Source organism: Pseudochaenichthys georgianus, chromosome 6 (assembly GCF_902827115.2).
Source record: "Pseudochaenichthys georgianus chromosome 6, fPseGeo1.2, whole genome shotgun sequence".
Taxonomy (NCBI): Eukaryota; Metazoa; Chordata; class Actinopteri; order Perciformes; family Channichthyidae; genus Pseudochaenichthys; species Pseudochaenichthys georgianus.
In genome coordinates, this window is record NC_047508.1 from 27289481 (window position 1) to 27314169 (window position 24689).

Genomic DNA, 24689 nt, shown 5'->3' on the forward strand with positions numbered 1-24689 from the left:
TAGTGGGATTCTGTTCCAGCTGCATGTTTCTTTTCTTCCATTATAGAAGAATATTCATGACAAATGGAATACTGTGTTTTTGGTTGCAGATTTGGTTTAAAAAGGAGAGGAAATACGTTCATATACATATACATAAATATACTACCAGGAATTTATTTTCAAAAGAAAATACTATGGTCTACTATTGTATAACTTTATGGTCTATATTTATGAACTTGATGAGTTAACAGGATGTAGTTTGTTGTGTGGTCAATTGTGTTAAAAAACCCCACCTCTTTGTATGTTCAATCAACATTTGAACATGTATTAAGGTAGGACTTAAGGCAGAACTGTTATAAGACTGTATATGTTTTAGGCTTTGTGTTTCCTTTACATAATCCATACTGGCTCCATACTCCCTTTTCACCTATGTATTACTTCCTGGCTCATTACTAAGCAGATGCATTTAAAGATGGAAACTCATCTTTAAATTGACAAGCTATTCAACGTGTTTACTGCCCTATAAATCACAATCTGTGCGTTTGAAAGCATTAGTTTGATGTTTTTTACCTTTATCATCCTTGACTCTGTTAAAATATCAGCCAGCAGTGCAGACTGTTTACACCCAGCCTAAAAACTGACCTCTTCTTTCTCTGTCTTCTCCAGTATGCCCGGAGAACTGCAAGCTGTCTTGCACAGACAGACAGGAGTGTTGCCACAGCCAGTGCCTCGGCAGCTGCACTGAACCCAACAACGACACGGCCTGCTCCGGCTGCCTCCACTACTTTCACGAGGATCACTGCGTGCCGGACTGTCCCCCAGACACTTACAAGTTTGAGGGCTGGCGCTGCATCAGCATGGACTTTTGCTCCGGAGTGCACCTGACCGGAGACCCTCACTTTGTCATCCACGGGGGAGAATGTACGCCTGACTGCCCCTCTGGCTTCACCCGCAACGAGACTAATCGGTAAAGACTTACCCTTCACTTCTACTTTAGGTCCTGGTGATATGGAAATGCCATGCCAGGTGACAAACTGAATGTACAACACATTAGTAAGAACTCCTTCAAAAATATACATTATGTCTAAGATATGAGTAGGTTAATGTTCTGTGTTTGGATTTGTTTAGGATCCTAACCTTTCCCACAGAAAGCCAGAGCTCTTAGAATTAGCAGTGTGATTTTCGTCAATCGCAGACACTGGAGGTGCTTGTGTTCACTGTGTACTTTTGCATAATGAGATAATTTGACTAAAATATCCTTGAGATAAACTTCACCTGGCTCTTCACAGGCTCCTTTCATAAACAAGAGCTCTGAGCCTGAAGTGCTAAAGGTTAAGAGTATGTTGGATTTAATGACTCAAGTTTAGACTTCCCACTGTGTTTAGGAAGAGGGAAAGTTGCTCAAAAAAGTGTATTCTTTTTACTCGCCACTATTAGATGTTATATAGCAATACTCAAAGGTCGTTGAAAGAGACTTCCTTTGTTTGACATTCTCCTAGAACAAGAACGCTTATCTGTAAGCAGCTATCCTCCCTGATCCTTCATGTCAGTTCCCTAACAGTCATGAACACAATACAGTGAGTCACTCTCTCACGAAACAGAGTTCAGATGAGGGCCCATCAAAAATTAAACTCTGGAGATGACCTTGTACTATGCAGTGAATGTATTTGCCTGAATCCTTCGGAATGCTTGGGAGGCAGGGAGTGGACAGATGACTTCAGGGTGAGGAAGAAAAGTTCCCATAGGATTTTGCTCATTCTCTGACAGTTATTCCTTCTTTCTCCCCATGTCTCGCATTCCCTCCTTTTCTCTGCTTCTGCTGTAAATAGAATGTTATGCAATGCCTGCAATGGCCCGTGTGATAAGCCCTGCACATCCCCCGTCATCGACTCTGTGGATGCTGCTCAGTCTCTGAAGGACTGCACCGTCATCGAAGGCAACCTGGACATCAACATCCGACGTGGAAGTGAGTGCAGCTCTGCATAAGTGCTTTTAATCACCACATTTAATGTAAAGGCTGCAGTGTAACTAAGCTTAACAAGCAATACTACACTATGAGCACATAGAATATTGAATGTGACTACAATCTGTTGCCATTTACTCTATTGCAATCGTTTATTGGTACAGTATACTTGCTTTACTACACTGTGTTGCACTTGACTGCACACCAAATGTTATGATTACTGAGACAGATAAGGGCCTGATGGTCTAAGCTGCTGGGATTCATAGTGAGGGCCACAAAATCAACATTACATCTGCTTCCTGCACTCTAACCCAATTATCACATTATGATTTAATGCTGTTTAGTTGCTCAGTTGACAGGGTGGCTCACAAGCTAATCTCCACATATGATAAAGCAACTAAGTGCTGGGTTATTTGCATTAAGAGCTTGTCTCTGTGTCATGGAACTAGAAGAGATCCCTCGAGAATTGTTTTAAAGTGGCTTTTAAATGATTGTGTGTGTGTGTGTGTGGTGTGTGTGTGTGTGTGTGTGTGTGTGTGGGTGTGTGTGGTGTGTGGTGTGTGTGTGGTGTGTGTGTGGTGTGTGTGTGTGTGTGTGTGTGTGTGTGTGTGTGTGTGTGTGTGTGTGTGTGTGTGGTGTGTGTGTGTGTGTGTGTGTGTGTGTGTTGTGTGTTCGTCCCCTCTCCCCAGATAACATAGCGTCTGAGCTGGAGAGCTTCATGGGGCTGATTCAGACAGTGACGGGCTATGTGAAGATTCGACACTCCCACGCACTTGGCTCGCTGTCCTTTCTCAAGAGTCTGCGTTTAATCAATGGCAGGAACTCATCGACAAGTATGTTGTGTTTTGTCCGTGAATTTGTAAGCATGCTTGTGAACGATGACTGAAATAATCAGAGGACATGAGCAGGGAGGCTGCCACCGACATATCATTGGCGTTACAGACATTTAAAAGTGCTTGATTTCTACATTGAGGTACATTCTTAAATATAAATAGGAAGTCTTCTTGCAGTATAACTTCATAAATGATAGCCAGACAGGCCTCAGAAGTGAGTGTTGCTGCAAAACTAAATGTAAAGTCTCATGTCCATCAAACTGTTATCAGCAGCAGTCTGAGATAGGAGGGAAAGTGTTTTTTGTAATGGCCAAAGGGGTCATGGGAAACCCTGTCGCCCTACTTGTCGTAGCTTCTCCTTGGATAACGTTTCACTCAGAGGAATGCTGTCGGGGTGGCAGACATTCCTCTCGCTCTGGAGGTGTTCTGCTGCGTTACCGGCTGTCGGAGCTCAGAGTGTTAGCACGCCACTCTTTCTGTTTCATGTCCTCTGAACAAACCCAGGCTCGGTGTCAGACACACACACAAACCTGACCTCATGTGACACCTCTTTGACTGCTACCAAATGTCTTCAGCTTCTATGATATCTCATGCTCTTTTTGGTCTATATGAGATGGTTGTAACCTCCTCTTATTCTCCTTCCATTATCAGCATGTATGCGTTCTCCGCCATCAACAACCAGCACCTGCAGTACCTGTGGGACTGGAATCAGCACAACCTGACTATTGAAAACGGACTCTTTTCTTCCGTCGGAACCCCAAACTCTGCATGTCTGAGATACGGAAGATGTGGAACAAGACGGGCATTGCAGTGAAGCCAGAGGAGGGAGATTTCCGGAACAACGGAGAAAGAGCCAGCTGTGAGTAACTTCACATAAACTTTGACATAAAGATTCTAGATTTTTGTAGTGAGTGATCAATGTGTGGGGATGGGAAGAAGCAGTGATATGTTGTTTTGATATTGTGTGTCTCATTGTGAGTTCCGCTGTGTCACAACAGGTGAAAGCTATATCCTGAAGTTCAAGTCGAACATCACAGCAAGTCATAATATCACGCTGACATGGGAGCGCTACCGGCCGCCGGAATACGACCTCATCAGCTTCATAGTCTACTACAAAGAGTCGTGAGTATTGAGAAGGAACAAAACATGTCAATGAGTTTCTGTCCTGGATACTACAAAAATTTTGGACATCAATTCAGAACTTTCATTTTCAAACACAGGATTCAGCTTAAAATCAAAGCTATTTTCCGGGAAAAAATACATAAATCTTAGATGATCATACCTGTCTGATTTGTATATTTACTGCAATCATTTCTAACTATGTTTACTTCACATTACTCGCAATCATTTTACAAAGACAATATTGAAGCATTCACGTTGATGTCCTGCCTTTGGGCCACTGACAAACAGAAGGATGTCTCTAATGTAATGCAAACAAAACATTGTATGTTAAAAACATCCACGTCTGCTTATTGTTTGATATCTGGTTTTGATTACCTGGGTCTTATTTTCTCATTAAACTTGTACAAAGCAAAACTAATGTCTGTTTTGAAACAGGTATCAGTAGATGTATTGTATGCTTCTTTAAATAGTTGAGGGGAATAAGAAAACCCTTTGCAAAAGTAATTAATATCTTAGGACATGACCTATAAGGTATTTTACCTCACTTCTGTTAGTAGATACTTTTTTGCTAATGCACAGATATGTGTTGTGTCTTTATCAGGCCTTTCCAGAACATCACAGAGTTTGACGGGCAGGATGGCTGTGGTTTAAACAGCTGGCACATGGTGGATGTGGATTTCCCTCAGGAGTCAGACGTTTACCCGAAAGTCAGTCTTCCAAACCTCAAGCCCTGGACCCAGTATGCTATTTTTGTGAAGGCCATTACCCTGCAGGTGGAGGACAAACACGTTACAGGGGCAAAAAGTGACATAATCTACATTCGCACACGCCCATCGCGTAAGTCTGCAAAGCTGCTGATATAGATGTTGATTATTTCAAATAATAATGTTGAATATTAGTGATTGCATTGCAACTTTGTCAGTTAAAACGTTTTAATGTATCATATCCTAACTTTTGCCCTATTGCAGTGCCGTCTATGCCCAAAGAGCCCCGGGCTTTTGCCAACTCCTCCACCAGGCTGATGGGTGAAGTGGTCCCCTCCAGCCTTTCCCAACGGAAATCTGACCTTCTACCTGGTCCGCTGGCAGCAGCAGCCGGAGGACAGGGAGCTCTACCTACCAACACAACTACTGCTCCAAAGGTGTGCATTACTCATTCTATGCAAATATTAACATTGTGTTATTGTCTTAGCTTTTCTACTGATATGTCCTCACCTCACAAAAATAGGTCAGACTTTCTGAGAGATGCGGTTTATTGCTTTTTTGCCAAGGACTATCATAAACAAATATGATATAACCAACAGGTATTTAGCCCTAGCTTAGCGAGAGACATGAAAAAGGGTTTAGATGAAGCTAACAAGATATAATGTTAATTAGTGAGCTCATTTAACAAGCTGCTTGCTGTAGCTTTATATAAGGGGATATACATGTTCTTATCTACTCTCAAAAAGGAAGTCAATATTACAATTCAATTAATATATAATATTATAAGTAGATGCAGAATCTGTCCCTTTGCTAATCACTCTTGGTTTCTCCTAAAACAGAGCTGAAGGTCCCGATCCGATCCCGGCCACGGGGAACATCGACATGGACGACAGTACCAAGCCCACCAAATCCGATCTGGCGGGGGGGGAGAAGGGCCCGTGCTGCGCCTGCCAGAAGACGCCCGAGGAGAAAGACCGGGAACAGGATGACCGAGTCTTTTTCAAGATTTTTGAGAAACTTCCTTCACAATGCAATCTTTCTGCCGAGGTATAGTAAAACATATATGTGGTTGGAATAGTGGAGGACCTCACATTGACTCCGTAAAACCGTTTCCAGCTCCTGCTACGGCCCTTGTGGCTCTTGTTTGCCCTGATGGTCAGAGTGAGGGATGAGGTGGCGGCCCCGGGTGTAATGTCTCCTCTGTGGAGCTGACAGGATCCGAGCATGGCAGCATAGATGGACCTGACGGGGGCCCTTTGTCGGGCGTTGCGGATGAGGAGACATGCTGAGTAGGATCCAAAGCCTTCTTAGCGCTCTTGTGGCTTTATGTATCCGTGGCAACGGTGGCACGGGGGATGTAAGGACCTAGCAGGCAGCAATTTAGGCAACACAAACAAACCCAGGAGGAGAGATGTGATTAAGGAGTCTGAAGGGCCTAGTTTGGCTGCACACTGTTATCATTTAACTTGCTCGTGGCTAAGGATGTTTATCACTGTTTCAAAGACTCCAGCTCCGTTCTCCTCCCACACTCCTTTATTCTCATGAAGGCAGTGCACACATCTATGCATTTGTGAATTGGTGCCATAACACTTATTTTCAAGCATCCAGCAAGGAGAAATAGGGAGACTTTTGATATACTTGTTGTTCCCACACAAACCCACACTCAGCAGGTACCTTATAAATCCATAGCTTTAAACGATGCCTCTGAGCCTCACAAAGTTCATTATTCAAACATCGTAAGGTGCCCTTCTCTTTTTCCTTCGCAACACTCTTGTGGAATTGGATCGATATGTATTTGGGGGAAGAATAATAAAGCAGCTTTCTATTGTAATTTAACTAATACCCCCCCACCCTGCTCTCTCTGGCTGTGTTGATGTGCTATAGTATAGCTGTCTAGGAAACAAGTGGATGGCAGGTCCGGGGGCCTGTGCTTACAGACGCTCCACTGAAACAGAGCCAGCATTATTACAGAACACTCCAGGGAAAGGGCTCGATAATCTAGAAGGTTTTAATAAAAGTTCAGGGTTTAGACCCGGGGTGAGGGGAAAGAGGGCGGGTGAAAAGAGAAACAGAAAGAATAGGAAATGTTTTTCCATTCTGTCCCCCTCCACCCGGCACTCCACTCTCCTCCTCCCTCGTATGCTCTCTTTGTCCGGGACTTGTTTTTTTTCTCCTTCTTTTTTTTATGGAGGCAGACAGCTGCCAGGAAATGTACAGTGAATCCATCTGGAATTTAAATGTATGAGGGAAGAGCCCCATCAGCGACTGAAGACAAACAGAAAGTAGGGAAGGCAGACTGATTTAGTGGAGGAGAGGGAGGGTGGCTCCCACTGTCTGTTAAGGTCACCGAAACCTCTTATCAGCAGCATTTCTTTACTGTAACTGTTGCTGAGGAAACAAATGATTCACACATATAAGAGGTCTCACAGGATGTTTCCAATTTTTCCGTTGCAGCCAGAGATTTTGCGACCAAGCTCTAATAATGTGCTCTACACACTGGATGTGTAGTCACATTTTTCCTCTCCGGATTCCATTGTATAAAGCCGGTGGTTCTTTTTTTAGCAGGCGAGGTCAGGACATTGAGTGTAGTAACTCACTAGTTATAAGGTCATGCTTCAGTCAGCTGGGGACTCTTCTCACGGAGTTAGGACTGCCCCTGCTGAAAACTGGATCCCGAAAGTTGTCTTTCATCTGGCCTCTAAGTTGGGTCTATCCATCTCTCGTCCACTTGTTCGATCACAAATCTGAATCTGTCAGCACACAACTCTCCTGTCAGTTTTCCTATATCTAAGATGTGTTTTCCAGTTGTAACAGTCGACATTTTAGAGTGCTGGACTTTGGATCATAACGCTCCCGTTATACCTGTCGGAGAAGAATGTTGACATGTCGGTGCGACAGGTCTTTCCCACGGATCTGTCTGTCTGTACACTCCTCGTGTGTGTGTCTGCTCACAACAGATGCCTCACTGTAACTTTGCTCAGACAAGTCACTGAGTTTATCGATTTATAACTTCTGGTAGAGTTGAAACCATTCAATAATCAAAAGAAAAAGAAATTCAAGCTATTTTGAAAAGTTATTATTGTTATTATTGTGATGAGTATAGCTAGATTTTGGAATGTTTGTCAGTCAAAAAAGGCACTTTTTACGTTACATATTTTGCTATATAGGAAATTGTGATGGACACAATTCACATTTTATGGACTAAACAGTTAATCAAAAACAAACCGTCTTATTGATCAAAAATATAAATGATTGTTGGTTGCAGCCCTTATTTCCAGTATACCGTTTGAATCATGTCTGATCTGTTTCATAGGCTGTAATACAGACGTAGCCATCTGTTCATGCTGTCCTCATTACGTTTACAAACTACCCCTGAACATTCATCACCCTGCAGCAGCTCTCTACAGATACCTGCTGTCAATACAGCTTTTATCCCCTAACTCCATCAGAGTCAGGAATCTTCCCTTTTTCTGTCAGTCTGAGCAGAATAACCCTGGAGGTTTCACAGGTAACGACTGTAGGCAAACAAACAGCCATGCCCTCAGTTTGGCCACTAAACATTGGTCTTTATGATTGAAAAGTTTGTTTCCAAATGTCAGGTCAGCTTTTCTAGGTTTGTTCTATGTTCGTTGTTGATCAGGATTTGTTGGAGAGACATTTTATTTTTTTCTAACTGAAAAATCTATGCGTCTGTCTTTTTATGTTTCTCTCTCTGTACACCTTGCTACGATCTGTCTGACCTCTTCCTCCCACACAGCTCCACAGGGAGTCATGTGCAGCATCCGCACACATGGCGCACACACACACACACACACACACATTAAATCCCTGTTAAGCGAGATGCTTCAGCCTTGTTAAAATACATTTGGGAGATATAAACCTGTAATTATTCGTTATGAAATGATTTCCTGGATGTCCTGTAAATCCTTTTGTCTTTTATTGTGATAACAGCGCTCACAAATTCAGCTTTCTTACAGCAGTTGCCTCTTCTGTATTTCAGACCTCCAGATCGTCGGCGCAGGGATCTTTTTGGCTTTGCTAACAACACACTGATGGCTGACGGTTATGGTAGGGGGAACACCACCTTTGGCCCTGGAGATAACAGTACAGATGGGATTCCTCCTATCAGGGAGTACCCCTTCTCGGAGGAAAAGAGCGCAGCAGAATCTTTAGACATCTCCACACTGCGGCCCTTCACCGTCTACCGCATCGACATCCATGCATGCAACGAGGAGGTGGGCCGCTGCAGTGCAGGGGCCTTCGTCTTCGCCAGGACCAAACCTGCAGGTAGTGACCTGGATATGATCTATGGTTTAAGACAGCCGTTTTCAAAGTGTGAGGCGCGCCCCCCGCGCCAGAGAGCTTCAGGGGAGGCGCAGCGTGAGAAAAAAATAACGAGAAACAGTGAAATCTAGCTAGTTAACTTCAGCTAACTTTATGCGAGAGGCAACATGGATCGATTTTTAGTGAAGTTACCTAAAGTGAGAGAGGAGACAGCGTCTGGCAGAAAACGGACGAAGTATGACCACGATTATTTGAAGCTAGGATTTTCATGGACTGGTCCTGGCAGGGGCGGACTGGCCATCTGTGTGTTCTGGAGAATCACAGAACGGCGGGCCGTTGACGGCCGGCTCGGTTCGATGACGGCCAGCACCGCCCTTTATTTAAATTGTAATAATAGGCCAATTACTTTGATCAAAAGCAAGTACCGGTCAAGGCTGCAGCCAGAGGATGATCTGCGTTTATTCCTGTCTACATTGCATCCCCGCATCATCCTCCTGTGCGCATCAAAGACGCAGACTCATTGTTCCCACTAAAGTAGGGGTGAGTGTAATAAGGAGGCAAAGTTGACGTTCAGTGTGTTGCCGGGAGCATATAAGGATTCATCCACGATGTTGAAAATGTTTTTAAAAATATTTTAAAACATAAAGATAAAAAGGTTTAAAAAAGTTTTTGTTTAATGTTTTAAGGAGGTGACGCTACTCAGCCAATCAAATCGGTGCAGTCAGTGAGTCAGCACGATAGATTCAAACACAGACGAGACAAGAAGAGAGAGAAACAGTCGGAGTCATTTCAAATGGCGTGCTCAAAAATGAGAAAGGTAGACAGCAAAAACAGAGCATTTAATGACATGTTCTCTTACTGGACCTCTTTGAAATGCAATTGAATACCCCTGCATTATAGCAACAACAACAACAACAATAATAATAATAGCAATAATAATTGGGAGGGGGCGCGCTGCTGTTCTTATGTTCTCGAGGGGAGGCTCACCTTCCCACACTTTAAGAAATGCTGTAAGAAGTTCTCTTTTGGTGCATTGTAGACACATGCATGCTGTAATGATGTGTGTGTGTGTGTGTGTGTGTGTGTGTGTGTGTGTGTGTGTGTGTGTGTGTGTGTGTGTGTGTGTGTGTGTGTGTGTGTGTGTGTGTGTGTGTGTGTGTGTGTGTGTGTGTGTGTGTGTGTGTGTGTGTGTGTGTGTGTGTGTGTGTGTGTGTGTGTGTGTGTGTGTGTGTGTGTGTGTGTGTGTGTGTGTGTGTGTGTGTGTGTGTGTGTGTGTGTGTGTGTGTCCCAGACAAAGCAGATGACATCCCTGGAAAGGTGATCTATGAGAGGAGTGATAAGATTGAGGGTTGTGTGGTGCTGCGCTGGCCGGAGCCTCTCATGCCCAACGGACTCATCCTGATGTATGAGATCAAGTTTCGGCCGGGGACTGAGGTGAGCCAGGCTGGGTTTAACTAAAGAGCCCGTCAGACAAGTTTTTAGAAGTATCAGCATACAAGAGATCACAGCACATTAGCACAAAGATGTTTTCTGCGTTCAGCAGATGAACGTCATAATGGTCATATAGTGTCAAACTCTGCCTTATTTAGCACAATGAACAGGCATAACCCAATGTTCAGGAGAAGGATAGATCTGATGTCCATACTGTCCAGAACTGTTTCGGTTATTTTTCTAAACAGAATGCCAAATACCTAGTTTTACACTCTATAGCTGAACCTGACTATTGACCTTGAAGGCTCACTGTGTTTCAAACAGTAACCACCATGCGTGTTTCCTTTCAGCCTGAGAAACACGAGTGTGTGTCTCGGCAGCAGTACCGCGAGAACAGAGGAGCTCGGCTGACCAACCTGGGCTCGGGGAATTACTCCGCTCAAGTGCGCGCAACATCACTAGCAGGGAACGGCTCCTGGACGGAGAGCGTGTTCTTCTACGTGCCCCCGCCCAAACGTAATGCAACATTTCTTATACGTGTATATTGGAAAGAAATGTTGACTGAGTTAAAGTAGATAAGACAAAGATCTGTACTAAGTTTTGATTATTTATCTGTTTTGTCTTGCAGGAGATGATGGTGTTACGTTCTATTTGGTCATAATAATTCCCATCATAGTGACGCTTTTCATTGCCTGCCTCACCACCATTCTCTTCTTTGTGAACAAAAAGAGGCAAGTATCTTTATAAACATGCTCTCCCCGTTGCCAGACAAAGTCCCTTGATAATGTTGTTCTACCTCACTATGCTCATGAAACTTAAGGACCGGTGTAATGTCAATCAGAGTTAATAGCTGTTGTTTTCATTAACATTCCCCTGCGGTAAGGAGTAGAGAATTACGCATCCCATCCACAATCAGAGCAGCCTGGTGACTAACATCGCTGTCTTTTTGTCAACAGGAATAGTGACAGATTGGGAAATGGAGTCCTTTATGCGTCTGTCAACCCTGAGTACTTCAGTGCTGAGAGTAAGAATATGCAATATCTTGTCAGTTTTCTCACTGTTTAGTTTCCATTTGTGTATGGGTTGTTGACGTTCCGTCCTCTTTGTTGTGCCAGTGTACGTCCCCGATGAGTGGGAGGTGGCCAGGGAGAAGATCACAATGCACAAAGAGCTGGGCCAGGGCTCCTTCGGCATGGTGTACGAAGGCCTCGCCAAGGGAGTGGTCAAAGACGATCCAGAGACACGAGTCGCCATCAAAACGGTCAACGAGACAGCCAGCATGAGAGAGCGCATCGAGTTTTTAAACGAAGCCTCTGTCATGAAGGAGTTCAACTGTCACCATGTGGTAAGAGGGCCTAGAAATGGCAACTGAGCAAGAGAAGACTGAAATGAGAGCAGATAAATCCTCATAATATGGCTTTCACCAAAACATAGTTGTGTTCAACCCACTTGAAAGTGCTTTCCATTACCATTCCTCAATAATCTGTAAGATTCAGAGTGAAAGGTGTCAGCAGGGCACAAGCAGTACGTTGTGCTCGTCTTTACTGAAGCAGCTAGAGCCTGAGGCAGGGTTTGGACAGGGGTCACCAACCTTTTTTAGGTTGAGGGCTACTTTCAAAAAATAAAAATAAACATATTTGTAAAGTGGGGGGACACAAACGGGGTATCGAAACGAGTGGGGGACATGTCCCCCCTGTCCCCAGTGGAAATTACGCCATGCGTGTGTGCGTCAAGTGGAATAAATATATATGCAAGTTGCAACACACACAGTAAAACTCTGCCCCTCATTTGTTGTATAGGCTGGCACGACTAGGCTGTTGAATGGGGCTGATGTGTAGATTCTGCCAGAAGGAAAATCAGCGGGGAGGTGCCACATTGCTTTTCTTCCCGACTGCAACGCTGGTTCCGCAAATCAAGCAAGAACGTGATTGGTCGATATTCATTGTGGGGGTGGGGGGGGAGGGGTGTTAGATAGATATAGAGTTGTAGTAAGTAGATAGAGTTCGCTATGATTTAGGATTCGTTTGTGGGCACCGTGTTGGCTACCCCTGGTTTAGACTCATGGAGAGTGTGTATATTCTCTCATCAGTGTGATTAAAGTCTTATTAACTATGTTAAACTGATTTTCGCTTTGGAAAGCTCTCACTATCAACCAACTCTGGCTGCCTATTACTAAATTATTGAATTCAAATGTGTTTGATTAGATCTTAAAAGCAAATTATAGTGAAACATTTTGTACTGATGGAAATGATTAACAGTTGGAACATGTTCTGCTCCTATGTTGTTAATGTGCTTTTGATGGTGGGTAAAGCAGTCTGCCTATCATACTTGATGCTTATTTTAAAAATGATTTCTTGAATACTAACAAGAAATAAATGGGCATTCATGCACTTCACTTCCCATGCACTATGGGCGACTGTGGCTGCGAGGGAGTGCGGTCGTCTTTCCACCAGAAGGTTGTGGGTTCGATCCCAGCCCATGCAGTCAACATGTCGATGTATCCTTGGGCAAGATACTTAACCCTGAGTTGCTCCCGATGGCATGGCCAACGGTGTGTGAATGTGTATGCGTGTTAGTTCCTAGAGTAATATACACTGGTCTGTATGAATGGGTGTGAATGGGTGAACGACATGTAGTATGTAAAGCGCTTTGAGGGGTCTTAAAGACTGGATAAAGCGCTATATAAGTACAGTCCATTTACCATTTACTTCGCACATTATTCAAACGGTGTTCCAGTTAAACTTCACAGAAAGAAAGACAAATGTTTTCCCGGGAAAGTATTTGTATTGTTTTCTGAGGTATTCCTGGATCAGGTTCACCGCCATCTGTAGTTACATTTGTCCCAGCTGTGTGCATCTCCTTCATTTCCTTTGTGAAATGAATTGTGGGAGCATCGTGTCCATCAGCAGCACACTGAGAAATTATGTTTTCTTGAATGATAACTGACTGTTTTGAATATAGTGTATCTTACTTTAGATGTAATGTGGAGATTACACAACACCTCATAGCAATTAGTTATTCCTGCTTTTACTTCTATACTGCGAAGACATCTTTATTGTCTTCATTGGAAGTGTTCTTAAGCTCCCCATTAGCGCTGAGCAGTGGCGAGCCGTCAGGGCCCTCTAAATATTTGTTTAGTTATATTTTTAGTTATATTTTTGCATTAGTTTTACCAAAATAACTTGATTTAATTGTATTTAAAATAACATTTCCAAATAAATAAATCCTTCGAATCTGCCTATTCAGTTTCTGTTTGAATGTGAAGGGTTAAATGAAAGACGCTCGTCTCTGCGAGGTGAAGATAGGAGCTGATTGGTGGTCCTGCTATGAATTCACAGAGGGCCCAGCTATAGTAACTGAACGAGAGAGTAATAAGAGTCACGGCTTGCCACTGGCGCTGAGTGATATTATGTCCTTTTAAGAATGAAAGAAGATAGGATATTCACTGAAAGCTCATTCGGATAACTTCTATAATAACAATCATTTTTAGATGTAAATAGTTTATTACAGAAGTACAACTTTTTTCTTTGGATTCATTAAGATGCACTATACTGTTTTGATTATCGTTATATTTCAGTTTATACTTTTCAACTGTGATTTTCATTGTAAAACAGACAGTTATTTTTTGTTATGTCCCAAATCTCTTTAAAAATACGAAACAATTTGATGGATTTTTTAGCCTGCTCATACCTGAGCTGACCTGTGTGGTGTTGTTGTTCCTTTAGGTGCGGCTGCTGGGAGTGGTCTCTCAGGGACAGCCAACCCTGGTGATTATGGAGCTAATGACCCGCGGAGACCTCAAAAGCCACCTGCGCTCTCTTCGTAAAGAAGTAAGCAGCTTTTCTTGACGAACACAATCACAGAAACACTCACTCTGTCTCTTTCGTCACAAACACGCAAATGTGTGAACACATACACACATCCTGTCGTCCCTTTCATTTCCACTCATAGCATCCATCCCTCACTGATCTGTACCTCGTGTCCGGTGTTGTGGCTAACTGAACAGTGTTTTTTTCTTGCCCTTTACACTCTCGTTTCATCCCCAGAACTCCACCACTCAGGTCCTACCCCCGCTCAAAAAGATGATCCAGATGGCAGGGGAAATTGCCGACGGCATGTCGTACCTAAATGCCAACAAATTTGTCCACAGAGATCTGGCTGCCAGGAACTGCATGGTCGGCGAGGACTACACTGTGAAAATTGGAGGTAAGTCAATTGAATACAATGCTCTCAGCCTCCCCTGGTCGCTCAATGCTAAACCCACTTCACCGGCCTCCAAAAGAAGTGTTTGGATTTCAGTGAGTGCCTGAGGCCGTGGAGTCTTAATGTAGATGGACAGAAGGAGGTAGAAGGTGAGGGAATGGATGAGCTCTCAGGAGCTTCTTCTCCCACACAGAGTGACTGATATTACTTGTTTCCCCAACCTGTGATTCCTTTTTTTTTCTCCTTCAGATTTTGGCATGACCAGAGATATTTATGAGACGGATTACTACCGTAAAGGAGGGAAGGGCCTGCTGCCTGTTCGCTGGATGTCTCCAGAGTCTCTGAAAGATGGCGTGTTCACCACGATGGCTGATGTCTGGTATGAGAGCACACACTCCCTCACACACATGGTGTTTCTCAATCTCGAGTAAAGCTGCTCCAGAGCCACTATTTCAAGCATACTACGTCATCGAGTGCCGCCGAAGTACTGTTCCAATGTCCAGCATACATGGAATTCTACCGAGCCCGGCGTACTTAGTTTGGAGACATTTCGAGGCTGCACATGTGTAGTCTCCGCAGTCTTAAAATCCCCACAATGCTTTGCGCACGGACCAATTTCCCCAAATATGTGGCGGAAAATGTAAGGCGCGGCCTCTCATATGACGCACGCCTGCACACTTGCTCGCCTGTTCCACTCTTCCTTTTCCGAATGCCAGGAAGTATTCTTGCCTCGCTTCTGAAGCAAGATGCTCGGAAGACATGTGCTACCAAGCAAGCGTACTCGAGATTGAGAAACACCCACTCACAAGCCTGCGTAATGCATGTAGAAACCTGCCGTATTATAGGAGGCTCACAAAGTATTCCAGAAGTCTCTACATCAAGAGTGTTCAATTAAAATTGTCCAGTTACAGAATGTCCTTGTGCAGAGGTCTGGACAATCTGAATTATGATCATTCAGTGTCCTATATAAGTCAGTTGTTATACCAAAGTCTGTATGAACCTCAACAACTGAATGTCAAATCAAATGGAGTACAACTCAATAACATTTGAACAATATCAATGATGATACTGAACTGTAGGCAATACAAATAATAAGTAGCATACTTTACTAATAAATAAATCAATCTTATTTTCTAATTTTAAAAACAAGGGCTTTTGAAATTCTTCATTTTGGAAAACAACAAAAGAAAGTATAGCTTGAGTTTCTCTTTTTCTTCCTTTCTGATCATTTCACATCTTAACAGGCTCAATCAATTGTATCATACATTATATCAACATACCATAGCATTTGGTTTAAAACCCTTTTTTCTTTCCTTCCTATATCCCACTAAACCAGAAATGCTATCTATAAGCAATAAACTGCAGCGGCTTGGGTTCCAGTCCTGACCTTCGGACATTTGCTGCGTGTCATCCCTTTCCCTCTCCCTCTTTCTTTCCAGTCTATGTGTCCACCTCTATAATTGCAAAAGGCCCAAAAGATAAGATGGACAAAATCGAATAAACTCCAATAATCTATTCTCCAAATAGAAACATCGTCCACCTATCAATGAATTCAGGTCTACATATTTGTTTGGTTGGATGGGTTACGCTAAACTAATCTATGCTGTAGAGTCAAAACTATACAAATACATATAACTTCACGGCCCGTATTCCTAACAACATTCCAATTTCAAAAACCATTACAATCATTTGGTTTCCTGCTGGCTATCCGGAACGTCCTCTCTCTGTGAGAGGATAGCAAGACAAATCGTCTTTCTTTTTACTGACACCTTGTTTTATGCCAACTTGCAGTGAAATCTGAGTTTACAGTTCTCACTTTGTATTTTTCTTATGCAGAGATGTCTTTACTAGCTCCCTTGCATGTTTTTGTTTCCCAACTCAAACTGTCCCACGGGTCAGTCCCTGAGAGTGGGCCTAAACTGCTCCAGATGTTCTGAAATGAGAGGTTGCAGTGCCAGCACAAACCCATCTCCACATTTACGTTCTCCATCTTCCTTTTTGATGTTGCACAGATGAAGTTTAGCGTAAGAAGAGCCCATTATGGGCTCCTCAGGAATCCACAAGTAGGTGACTTTTATTTTTTTGATCGGGAGAAGCTGTCTATCAGCACAAGACTGTTTCAGCCACTTGTATGCAGTGTTGTAATAAGGCTGTTTAAAAGACTGTTGAATGGACTCTCTGAACTCGTGCCAGTTGTTATATTATGCTTAGCAAGAGTGAACAAATATTGGATCCTTTGTTAGTGAGGTTAAACATTTTCTTCATGATTAGTTTCACAGCATGGTAGCTTGAGGTTAAACTGAGAACTGTAAACACTTCATCAAATCAAATCAAGTTTTATTTATATAGCACATTTATAAACGATTTTTGGTCGAGCCAAAGTGCTGTACATATAATAAAAATAGCCTACAGTAGAGACGCTTTACAGCAAATACAACAGCACAGATTGTTCAGAATATCAGTATGAGAAAAACAACACCCTCTGTCCTTAGACCCTCACATCGTACAAGGAAAAACCTCCAGAGAAAACCCACAGTTTAAAGGGAACATGGGAGAAACCTCAGGGAGAGCAACAGAGGAGGGATCCCTCTCCCAGGACGGACAGACGTGCAATAGATGCCGTGTGTAAATCGAAGCGATAATACATTTTACAGCATATAGACCGAATGTTAGGAAATGCATGTGTCTGTCATAAGAAGATGAATCCACGAGGATGTCAGCTACAATCCTGTGGAAGCCATCAGGGAAGCAGCATGACGAGACCCAAGGCAGGACCGCAGAGACAGGTTCAGCCACGACCCGAAGTCCACGACTTAATCCAGAACTCAGGATAGAGGATCCAGGACACAGGACTACAGCAAGAGGATCAGCCTCGACTCTGGATCCTGGCATAGATATAGATACAAAACAAGAAAAAAGATTTGGCTGGGTTAATCGGAACAAGAGAATACACAGACACAGACAGAGAGGGAAAGGTCATTGGATAAAAGTTATTCTTGATAACCCTCTAGAAAGATCTCATGAACTTCCCCACTCAATCTATCAAGACCCGAGCAGTTCTATTAGAAGTCCAAGGCTGAGGCTGGTCCTGCAGGAATGACATTACCGTGATTCCAAGACTGCTACACTGATACACCGTTTACATTACTTTAAACACCACCAGGTTTTAGGTTTAACTTGTGCTGCCGCATAAACTTCTCTAACATCTGCTGCTCCGTGACTGTCGTCAGGTTACTCTGGCCCGACTACTAGGCACTATACTCTAGAGATAATGCATGGATTTTCAGTGTTTAAAGCTACTTCATCACGATTTTCGGCCATTTAGGACCAGACATCTATAACAAGCTTAATATTACACCTATGTTATGAATACTATTTAGAAAGGGCAGAGTAGCAAGCTGTAAACACAATACCAACATAATATCACCTTACAAAGATGAGAACTGCAGTCAGGTGATTCTGTGAGGTCTGTCGCCACAAGCCTCACCTCTCACACTATATATAGTAATTTGACCGGTTGTTAGTTTAAAATATTGATACGTGCAGCTTGAGGTTCATACAGTTATTTTCAAGCAAATATATATTGTGCTTGTTTTTGCTTTTTACAAGATAATTTACCGCAAATCACACAAATGTAGTCCTCACTCACTTAAAGTCACATCGCCACACTACACCTATAATATAGAATATACTGACAACAACAAAATGCAGGTATTATATCCACTGTTATTGTTTTACCTCATGAACGCAAATTAGCTGGGTTGTTTTTGTGCAAAACCACTGGCTGCCTGAAAAGTGGAAAAGCACAATTCAAAAGTTTACTTTGAAAGATGAATGAATGAATGAAAACTTGTTTACAGACTCAGGGTCCAGATACCCAATCTACACATTGTTCATAATTTGTATTATGAGAGAAATTTAAGAAACCACATCATTCTGCACAATCATGCCCTGGTTGATGATGTTTTAGCCCTCTTTACTGGATACATTTAAATAAATAAATACATTTCCCGATGAATGTTTTGAAGATACCTCCTTAATAAAGGGAGCGCAGCATTTTTGATTATATGCAATAAATATGTTGTAATGGACACTTTCTAGAAAACGAGAATTCAAAAACACTTGTTTGGTGCTTTAAATGCTTATTTAGGGATAATTACAAACAACAACAAAAAGGAGGTTTGAATGTCCTATAATACCAAATACATGGTTTCTTCAGTATGGTTGCCAGTGCTCCTAAATCGACTTCACTCTTGTTGTATCATTTCTTTCCTTAGGTCATTTGGTGTTGTGCTGTGGGAGATCGCCACCTTAGCAGAACAGCCTTACCAGGGCATGTCCAACGAACAAGTGCTGCGTTTCGTCATGGAGGGAGAGCTCTTGGACAAACCTGACAAGTGCCCTGACATGCTGTAAGTCTCTTTCATATGATAGTAATAATAATAATACATTACATTTATGTCAAACATCTAAGGCCTTTCGGGTTTCTGTTTCAACACCCTTGACGGACGGTATTGTTTTTTTACCGCCTCGCACGGCATTCAGTGTCACTAATATTTTGCCTGGGGTCTATTTTAAGTTGTGGTTTGAAGTGTTTAGAATATCATATGGTGGGTGTGTATGCTTAGGTAGAGCCAAGATCAGGCTGACATTAACGTCACAGGTTAAATGTGGCTGGTCAGCTGACAGCCAGAGCCCTCCTCACCCATCAGCTCCGGCCCATAGAAGGGAGGCTGGGAACCGGGAGTGAGAGATGCCCCTCATTCCTGTCTGGCCATCAGCAAAGGGAGTGGGATAGACGGAGAAGGAAGTCATTGATTCATTTATAATTCGATAATGAATCACCCAGCTGTAAGAGAAGAGACATCACAGCACAGCCTACCTGTCAGCATGCGGTGCTGCATGTATGCATCTCTGCTCTCCCTCTCTGACCTCAATAAGAAGGCATTCTGCTCCCCCCCCCACTCTTTATGGCTGATCTCACCTTAGAAAGAGCGCTGGTCGAAAAAAAACAAGAGGGCCGAGTGTTGTGCAGACACAAACCTCTCGTTTCTATGGAAGCCTGACTGTTTTGTCCCGGTTACAGGAACGTGTGGATTGTGTTACAGAGGTGGTGATGGTGGTGGTGGGGTGGGGGGCGTTTATCCTCCTGGTCTGGGAGCAAAACACGGGACAGTCAGACTTTTTGCCGCTGGTCGTCTGTAGTGTATCAAATCAAATCAAATCAAATTTTATTTCTATAGCCCATTTAAAAACGATTTTCGGTCGAGCCAAAGTGCTGCACATGCAGATAATAAATAACACATTACTACCGATGTAAACAGAAGACAATAAATTACAACAGCAAATATAAAAATCAAACACAGGGAAGTGTCATGAGTCGTGCTCTGCTATGATTAGAAGGCCAGGGTGAAGAGGTGAGTTTTTAGTTTTGATTTAAAAACCCCTAGGGTCTGGGCCGACCTCACATGGAGGGGCAGAGTGTTCCAGAACCTAGGGCCAGCCGCCGCGAAGGCTCGGTGCCCTCTGGTTTTTAGCCTGGTTTTAGGCACTACCAGTAGCAGCTGGGAAGCAGCATAGTGCCCGGCCGGACAATTCTCCCATAGGGATATAGTGGTAAGCAGACCTTAACGCTCTGGCTGGGGTGTAGCGCCGGAGGAGTTCAGCTATATAGGCCGGAGCCAGCCCATTTAGTGCTTTAAAAACAAATAAAAGGATTTTAAAATCAATTCGGAACCGAATTGGAAGTGTAGTGACTTAATGGAGATTTCCAGAAGACTGCTGAAATGCAGTGAAGCCAGGAGTCTATACAAAGACTGAATAGAAAGATACAACAAGAGAAAGCAGGCCGGACAACAGACAAGGGGAATGAGTCATATTTGGAGAGCCTTGAATGCCTCCTTCTTGTTTTGGCTTTCCCATAGTCAGGTAGCTGTGGGTCACTGATTTGATTTCCCATGTTCCTGTCTAGAGTTTCCTATAGACAAAACATGCTTTCTATCTCACAGGGCTGGTCTGAAATGAAACACAGACTCTGCGATTACATTAAACAACATGATTTATGGTGGAATGTGCGCAGTATCACTCGCAGGGCTATTATACATCAAGGTTTCACCACACTGGGGATGTTTCATGTGTCATGTTTGCAGCGCTGTTGCATGTTCCCATTCAGGCTTATTTAACATTTACCATAGATGTTGGAAATAGTATTAAATTAACTAGATTTAAATAACAGGGAAACAATCACAACTGATGTGAAAAAACACACATATAAAAATAAATTGAAGTTGTTGTTCTACCTTAATTAAGGAGCTATTTTATGCCAGCTGAGGAACAAGTACATACACAGCTTGTGTACAACTGTGAGCTTAGCATATGGGGCTAATGTCACTTGTCAAATGTTAGTGCCTTTAATTGAACAGTAATAGCGTGTGTGTGTGTGTGTGTGTGTGTGTGTGTGTGTGTGTGTGTGTGTGTGTGTGTGTGTGTGTGTGTGTGTGTGTGTGTGTGTGTGTGTGTGTGTGTGTGTGTGTGTGTGTGTGTGTGTGTGTGTGTGTGTGTGTGTGTGTGTGTGTGTGTGTGTGTGTGTGTGTGTGTGTGTGTGTGTGTGTGTGTGTGTGTGTGTGTGTGTGTGTGTGTGTGTGTGTGTGTGTGGTCTATGATTGGCAGAATGCTGACAAGAAGTCAGGATTTACTGCAGTGTTTGTTTTCTAAATGTGCATCAACAAGCCTGGTGTGCAGCAACAGATGGTGGGGAAAGAGTTTTGAGCAGGCAGGAGTATGCAGACGCGTCCCCCCGAAGGGCCGGCCCTGCTCCAAGCATTACACGTCTTTAATGGGAGGTCTTTACTGCCTGGGTTTGGACATTTGAACGTCAACTTTAAGACACTTGCTGTGCTGCTGAAAAACAAGCCAAGGCTGCCCCCCCCCCCCGTTGCTTCAGAGTACGAAGCGAGGCTCGTGCTTAGGAAAAGCTCGACCCATAATCCTGGCACTCAGCTGCAGAGAGTGGACTGCAGAGAGAGGGAGGGAGAGAGAAGAGAGGGAAAAGCAAGAGCAGAGGGGAGATGACTGAGGTGTTTATGTCAGCGGGCCTTCGAGAGTATTCTTAGCTTGTTTGTGTATAATTGAAGTTGTGGTGTGTGGTGTAGCGCCACACAAAACTGTAATAATTCTCCCTTTTATGATGTTGTTTTGACATTTCCAAAGCTCGGCCGCTGGCCTGGCACAGACCTGACGTATGATTTACTGTGCAGCTGAGTACATGCTACATTACAGATCCTACTGTATGTGTTGTAATGTAGCAACAAATAAAAACAAATCCAAACTTGAAATATCTTATTTGAGCTGACATGTTAACTAAGACTACTGTCAACAACAAACCTGTATGAAATAATCAGAAGGTTCAATAGATAAGGACAGGTGTAAATGATTCCACACAATCCTTTTAGTTTGTAAGAGCTAGTTTGTAAGAGCTGTTAGCCCTTGTATAAACTAAAGGTTTATACCATATATAACATTCACACCCAATCTCTGCCCTTTTTATGGGCATGTTACCTTTTTTAAAATGTATTTTGGGTCTGTTTTTGTGTTCTCAAAGGCACAAAAAACGTTATCAAAAATAATAAAAAGCCTCTGGTCTAACATTTATTGAAGTTGTATTCTAGTGAACAGCAGTTCAGTACATTAATGTAGATTACTGTACTATATTATTGTACTGTCTACATATTTTTTTGTTTTACAAGCTCAATACTGAACTGCAAGACGGTATTAAAAGGGGCTTTAACGTCAGTGTCTCCTGCCACCTGCTGGTGAGAAATGTGAAGTATTCCCACTCTAAGGTTTTCAGTCTTAACCGCACTACTACTCACATCCCCATGTGTACATTACTGGCTCTGAAGCATCCCAATTATTCACTGAGATGGGGGAGAAAATTCACATTATCATTTGTTCAGGCGATGCTTCAATGAGGCTATTAGGCCACATTAGTAAAACGATGCCAACAGGATGGTCTTTTCAGTATAAAATCCCATAGTACAAAACATACTTGTGTAATGTATTCGACTTAAAAAACAGAAAGCCTTAAAACATACCATACATGTACATTACTGACCCTTTTTATATTGTTGTAACTCACTTGCAGGTTTGAGTTGATGAGGATGTGCTGGCAGTATAACCCCAAGATGCGTCCGTCCTTCCAGGAGATCATCAACAGCATCAAAGAGGACCTGGAGCCTCCCTTCAGGGAAATGAGCTTCTTCTTCAGCGAGGAGAACAAGCCGCCGGACACCGAGGAGCTGGACATGGCGGTAGAAAACATGGAGAACATTCCACTGGACCCTGTTTCCACCAGGCAACCCTGTGCTGCTGCCACCCCCTTGTCGGGGGGGACGGGAGGGACGCCGCCCCCCTCTACCCAGCAGTTATCCCCAATGCAAGGCCCAAGTACTCCGCTCCTGGGAGCCGTGTCTCCCTCCCCCCCGGGGCCAGGGGCCTCAGCCTTGGCGTCTCCAGGCCAGGCCTTGGACAAGCACTCGGGACATGTATCGGCCAACGGACCCGTGGTGGTACTTCGGCCTAACTTTGACGAGTTGCAACCCTATGCACACATGAATGGGGGCAGAAAGAACGAGCGGGCGTTACCACTGCCCCAGTCGTCGGCCTGCTGATATCAGACCAGCCCCCCCCCTCCTCCTCTTACACAGGGTAACACAAGCCTCTCATCCATTTCTCGAGGAGATATGGATGAGGTAAGAAATGACTTTCTTCTACTGTGTGCCAGTAGATGATCTCTCTGATCCTTTAAGGTCAAACATAAACTGTAAAAACAGTGAATGAGTACAGAAACCTGCAAAAGCATTTGGAGTTTGGTGTGTCAGACTCGACACTGGGGTACTCCTTCCTGTGCCGCCTGTATGTCGCTCCTTCAAGAAGGAACCAATGCAGGCATGTGTCCTGACAGATTTAGACATGAACTTAAAGACAACCTTTTTATAGCATATCTGCCAGCAAATCCAATAGAAGAGCACTTTTTTCCTGATGAACTCAGAGAGGATATTGTGGATATCAGAGTGTATTTATACAAAACACGCGATTCTCTCTATTATATGGCAAAGCTCCATTTCTAAATGACTTTCCATCAAAATGACTTTTGTTTGCATGAGCAGACCGGCTCATGTGATGTGAGGATGCCTCAATTAGACAGTTTTGACTAAGATCATTGTTTCATTTTCTTATGATATGTCTATGATCCGATCAGAAGCGGGTCAAAATGGAAGAGAAGGGCCTGTTGTGTATCTGCCAAACTATTGCCAAATCAATTTTACTTCCTTTCTTCGGTTTCATATAGGTCTCCTTTCTGGTTTAAGGCTGTGATTCAGAGTTGAGATAATATTGTCTAGAAAAAACCCAAAAATGTTTGGTGGTATTCAGACCTGATCTTTGAGACTAGCTGATCCTGGAGCAGCAGTCTGTGTGTCTTATCCCTGGACAGAGGACAGTGTTAGCCTTGTGATACTTGGGAAAAAAACTGATATGTTGACGACAAGTGAATTTCTTACACATGGAGAGCAGCATACAAGCAGGACTGTTGCATACAGGATTAGAAATGCAAGCGCAGTCTTTTAAAGATATGTTTTTCTAATCAATTAAAGGTCCCCTATTATACTCTTTTTCAACAATATATTATGGGTCTCAGATGTATATACAAAATATGTCTCTGAAGGGTTTGGCTCTAAATCCCTAAGAGATCCTCCATTGTAGCATCCCATGATCCCCTCTGTTTCAGGCCTGTTTAAAAAATGCTGATTCTGTGTATGTAGCTTTAAATGGGCATGGGCTGCTGCTGGCCACGCCCCTCTGAGAGATGTTTGGTTTAAAAAACACAATGTTGCTCTAGGACAGTGGTTCTCAAAGTGGGGGGCGCGCCCCCCCTGGGGGGTGCAGAGGCATGCCAGGGGGGGCGCGAGAGACTAGGAGGAAAAATGGTTATAAAAAAAAAAGATTAAAAAAAGAAAAATCATAAATTTATAAATGATTGATTCAAAAATAATATGATGCAGTACTATTACGTCTGGGTCTCTGTGTTTCATTAAAGCTCGGCTCTGTGTGTGTGTGTGTGTGTGTGTGTGTGTGTGTGTGTGTGTGTGTGTGTGTGTGTGTGTGTGTGTG

At 43.2% G+C, this 24689-nt stretch overlaps 1 protein-coding gene across 1 annotated transcript in view; it reads left to right on the forward strand.

The window, feature by feature from the left end:
* Window positions 1-24663, forward strand: part of igf1ra (insulin-like growth factor 1a receptor) — a 93205-nt gene extending 68542 nt beyond the window's left edge. Inside the window, 25 exon segments of the mRNA XM_034085204.2 lie at window positions 646-946; window positions 1809-1945; window positions 2632-2757; window positions 2760-2775; window positions 3427-3509; window positions 3512-3634; window positions 3774-3897; window positions 4499-4734; window positions 4866-4921; window positions 4923-5009; window positions 5011-5038; window positions 5441-5458; window positions 5461-5615; window positions 5617-5648; window positions 8602-8888; window positions 10177-10319; window positions 10667-10832; window positions 10945-11047; window positions 11273-11340; window positions 11432-11661; window positions 14042-14146; window positions 14363-14522; window positions 14769-14898; window positions 18797-18931; window positions 22663-24663. Of these exon segments, the coding sequence (XP_033941095.1) occupies window positions 646-946; window positions 1809-1945; window positions 2632-2757; window positions 2760-2775; window positions 3427-3509; window positions 3512-3634; window positions 3774-3897; window positions 4499-4734; window positions 4866-4921; window positions 4923-5009; window positions 5011-5038; window positions 5441-5458; window positions 5461-5615; window positions 5617-5648; window positions 8602-8888; window positions 10177-10319; window positions 10667-10832; window positions 10945-11047; window positions 11273-11340; window positions 11432-11661; window positions 14042-14146; window positions 14363-14522; window positions 14769-14898; window positions 18797-18931; window positions 22663-23188 (3575 nt within the window). The 3' untranslated portion in view covers window positions 23189-24663.
* The last annotated feature ends 26 nt before the right edge of the window (window positions 24664-24689 follow it).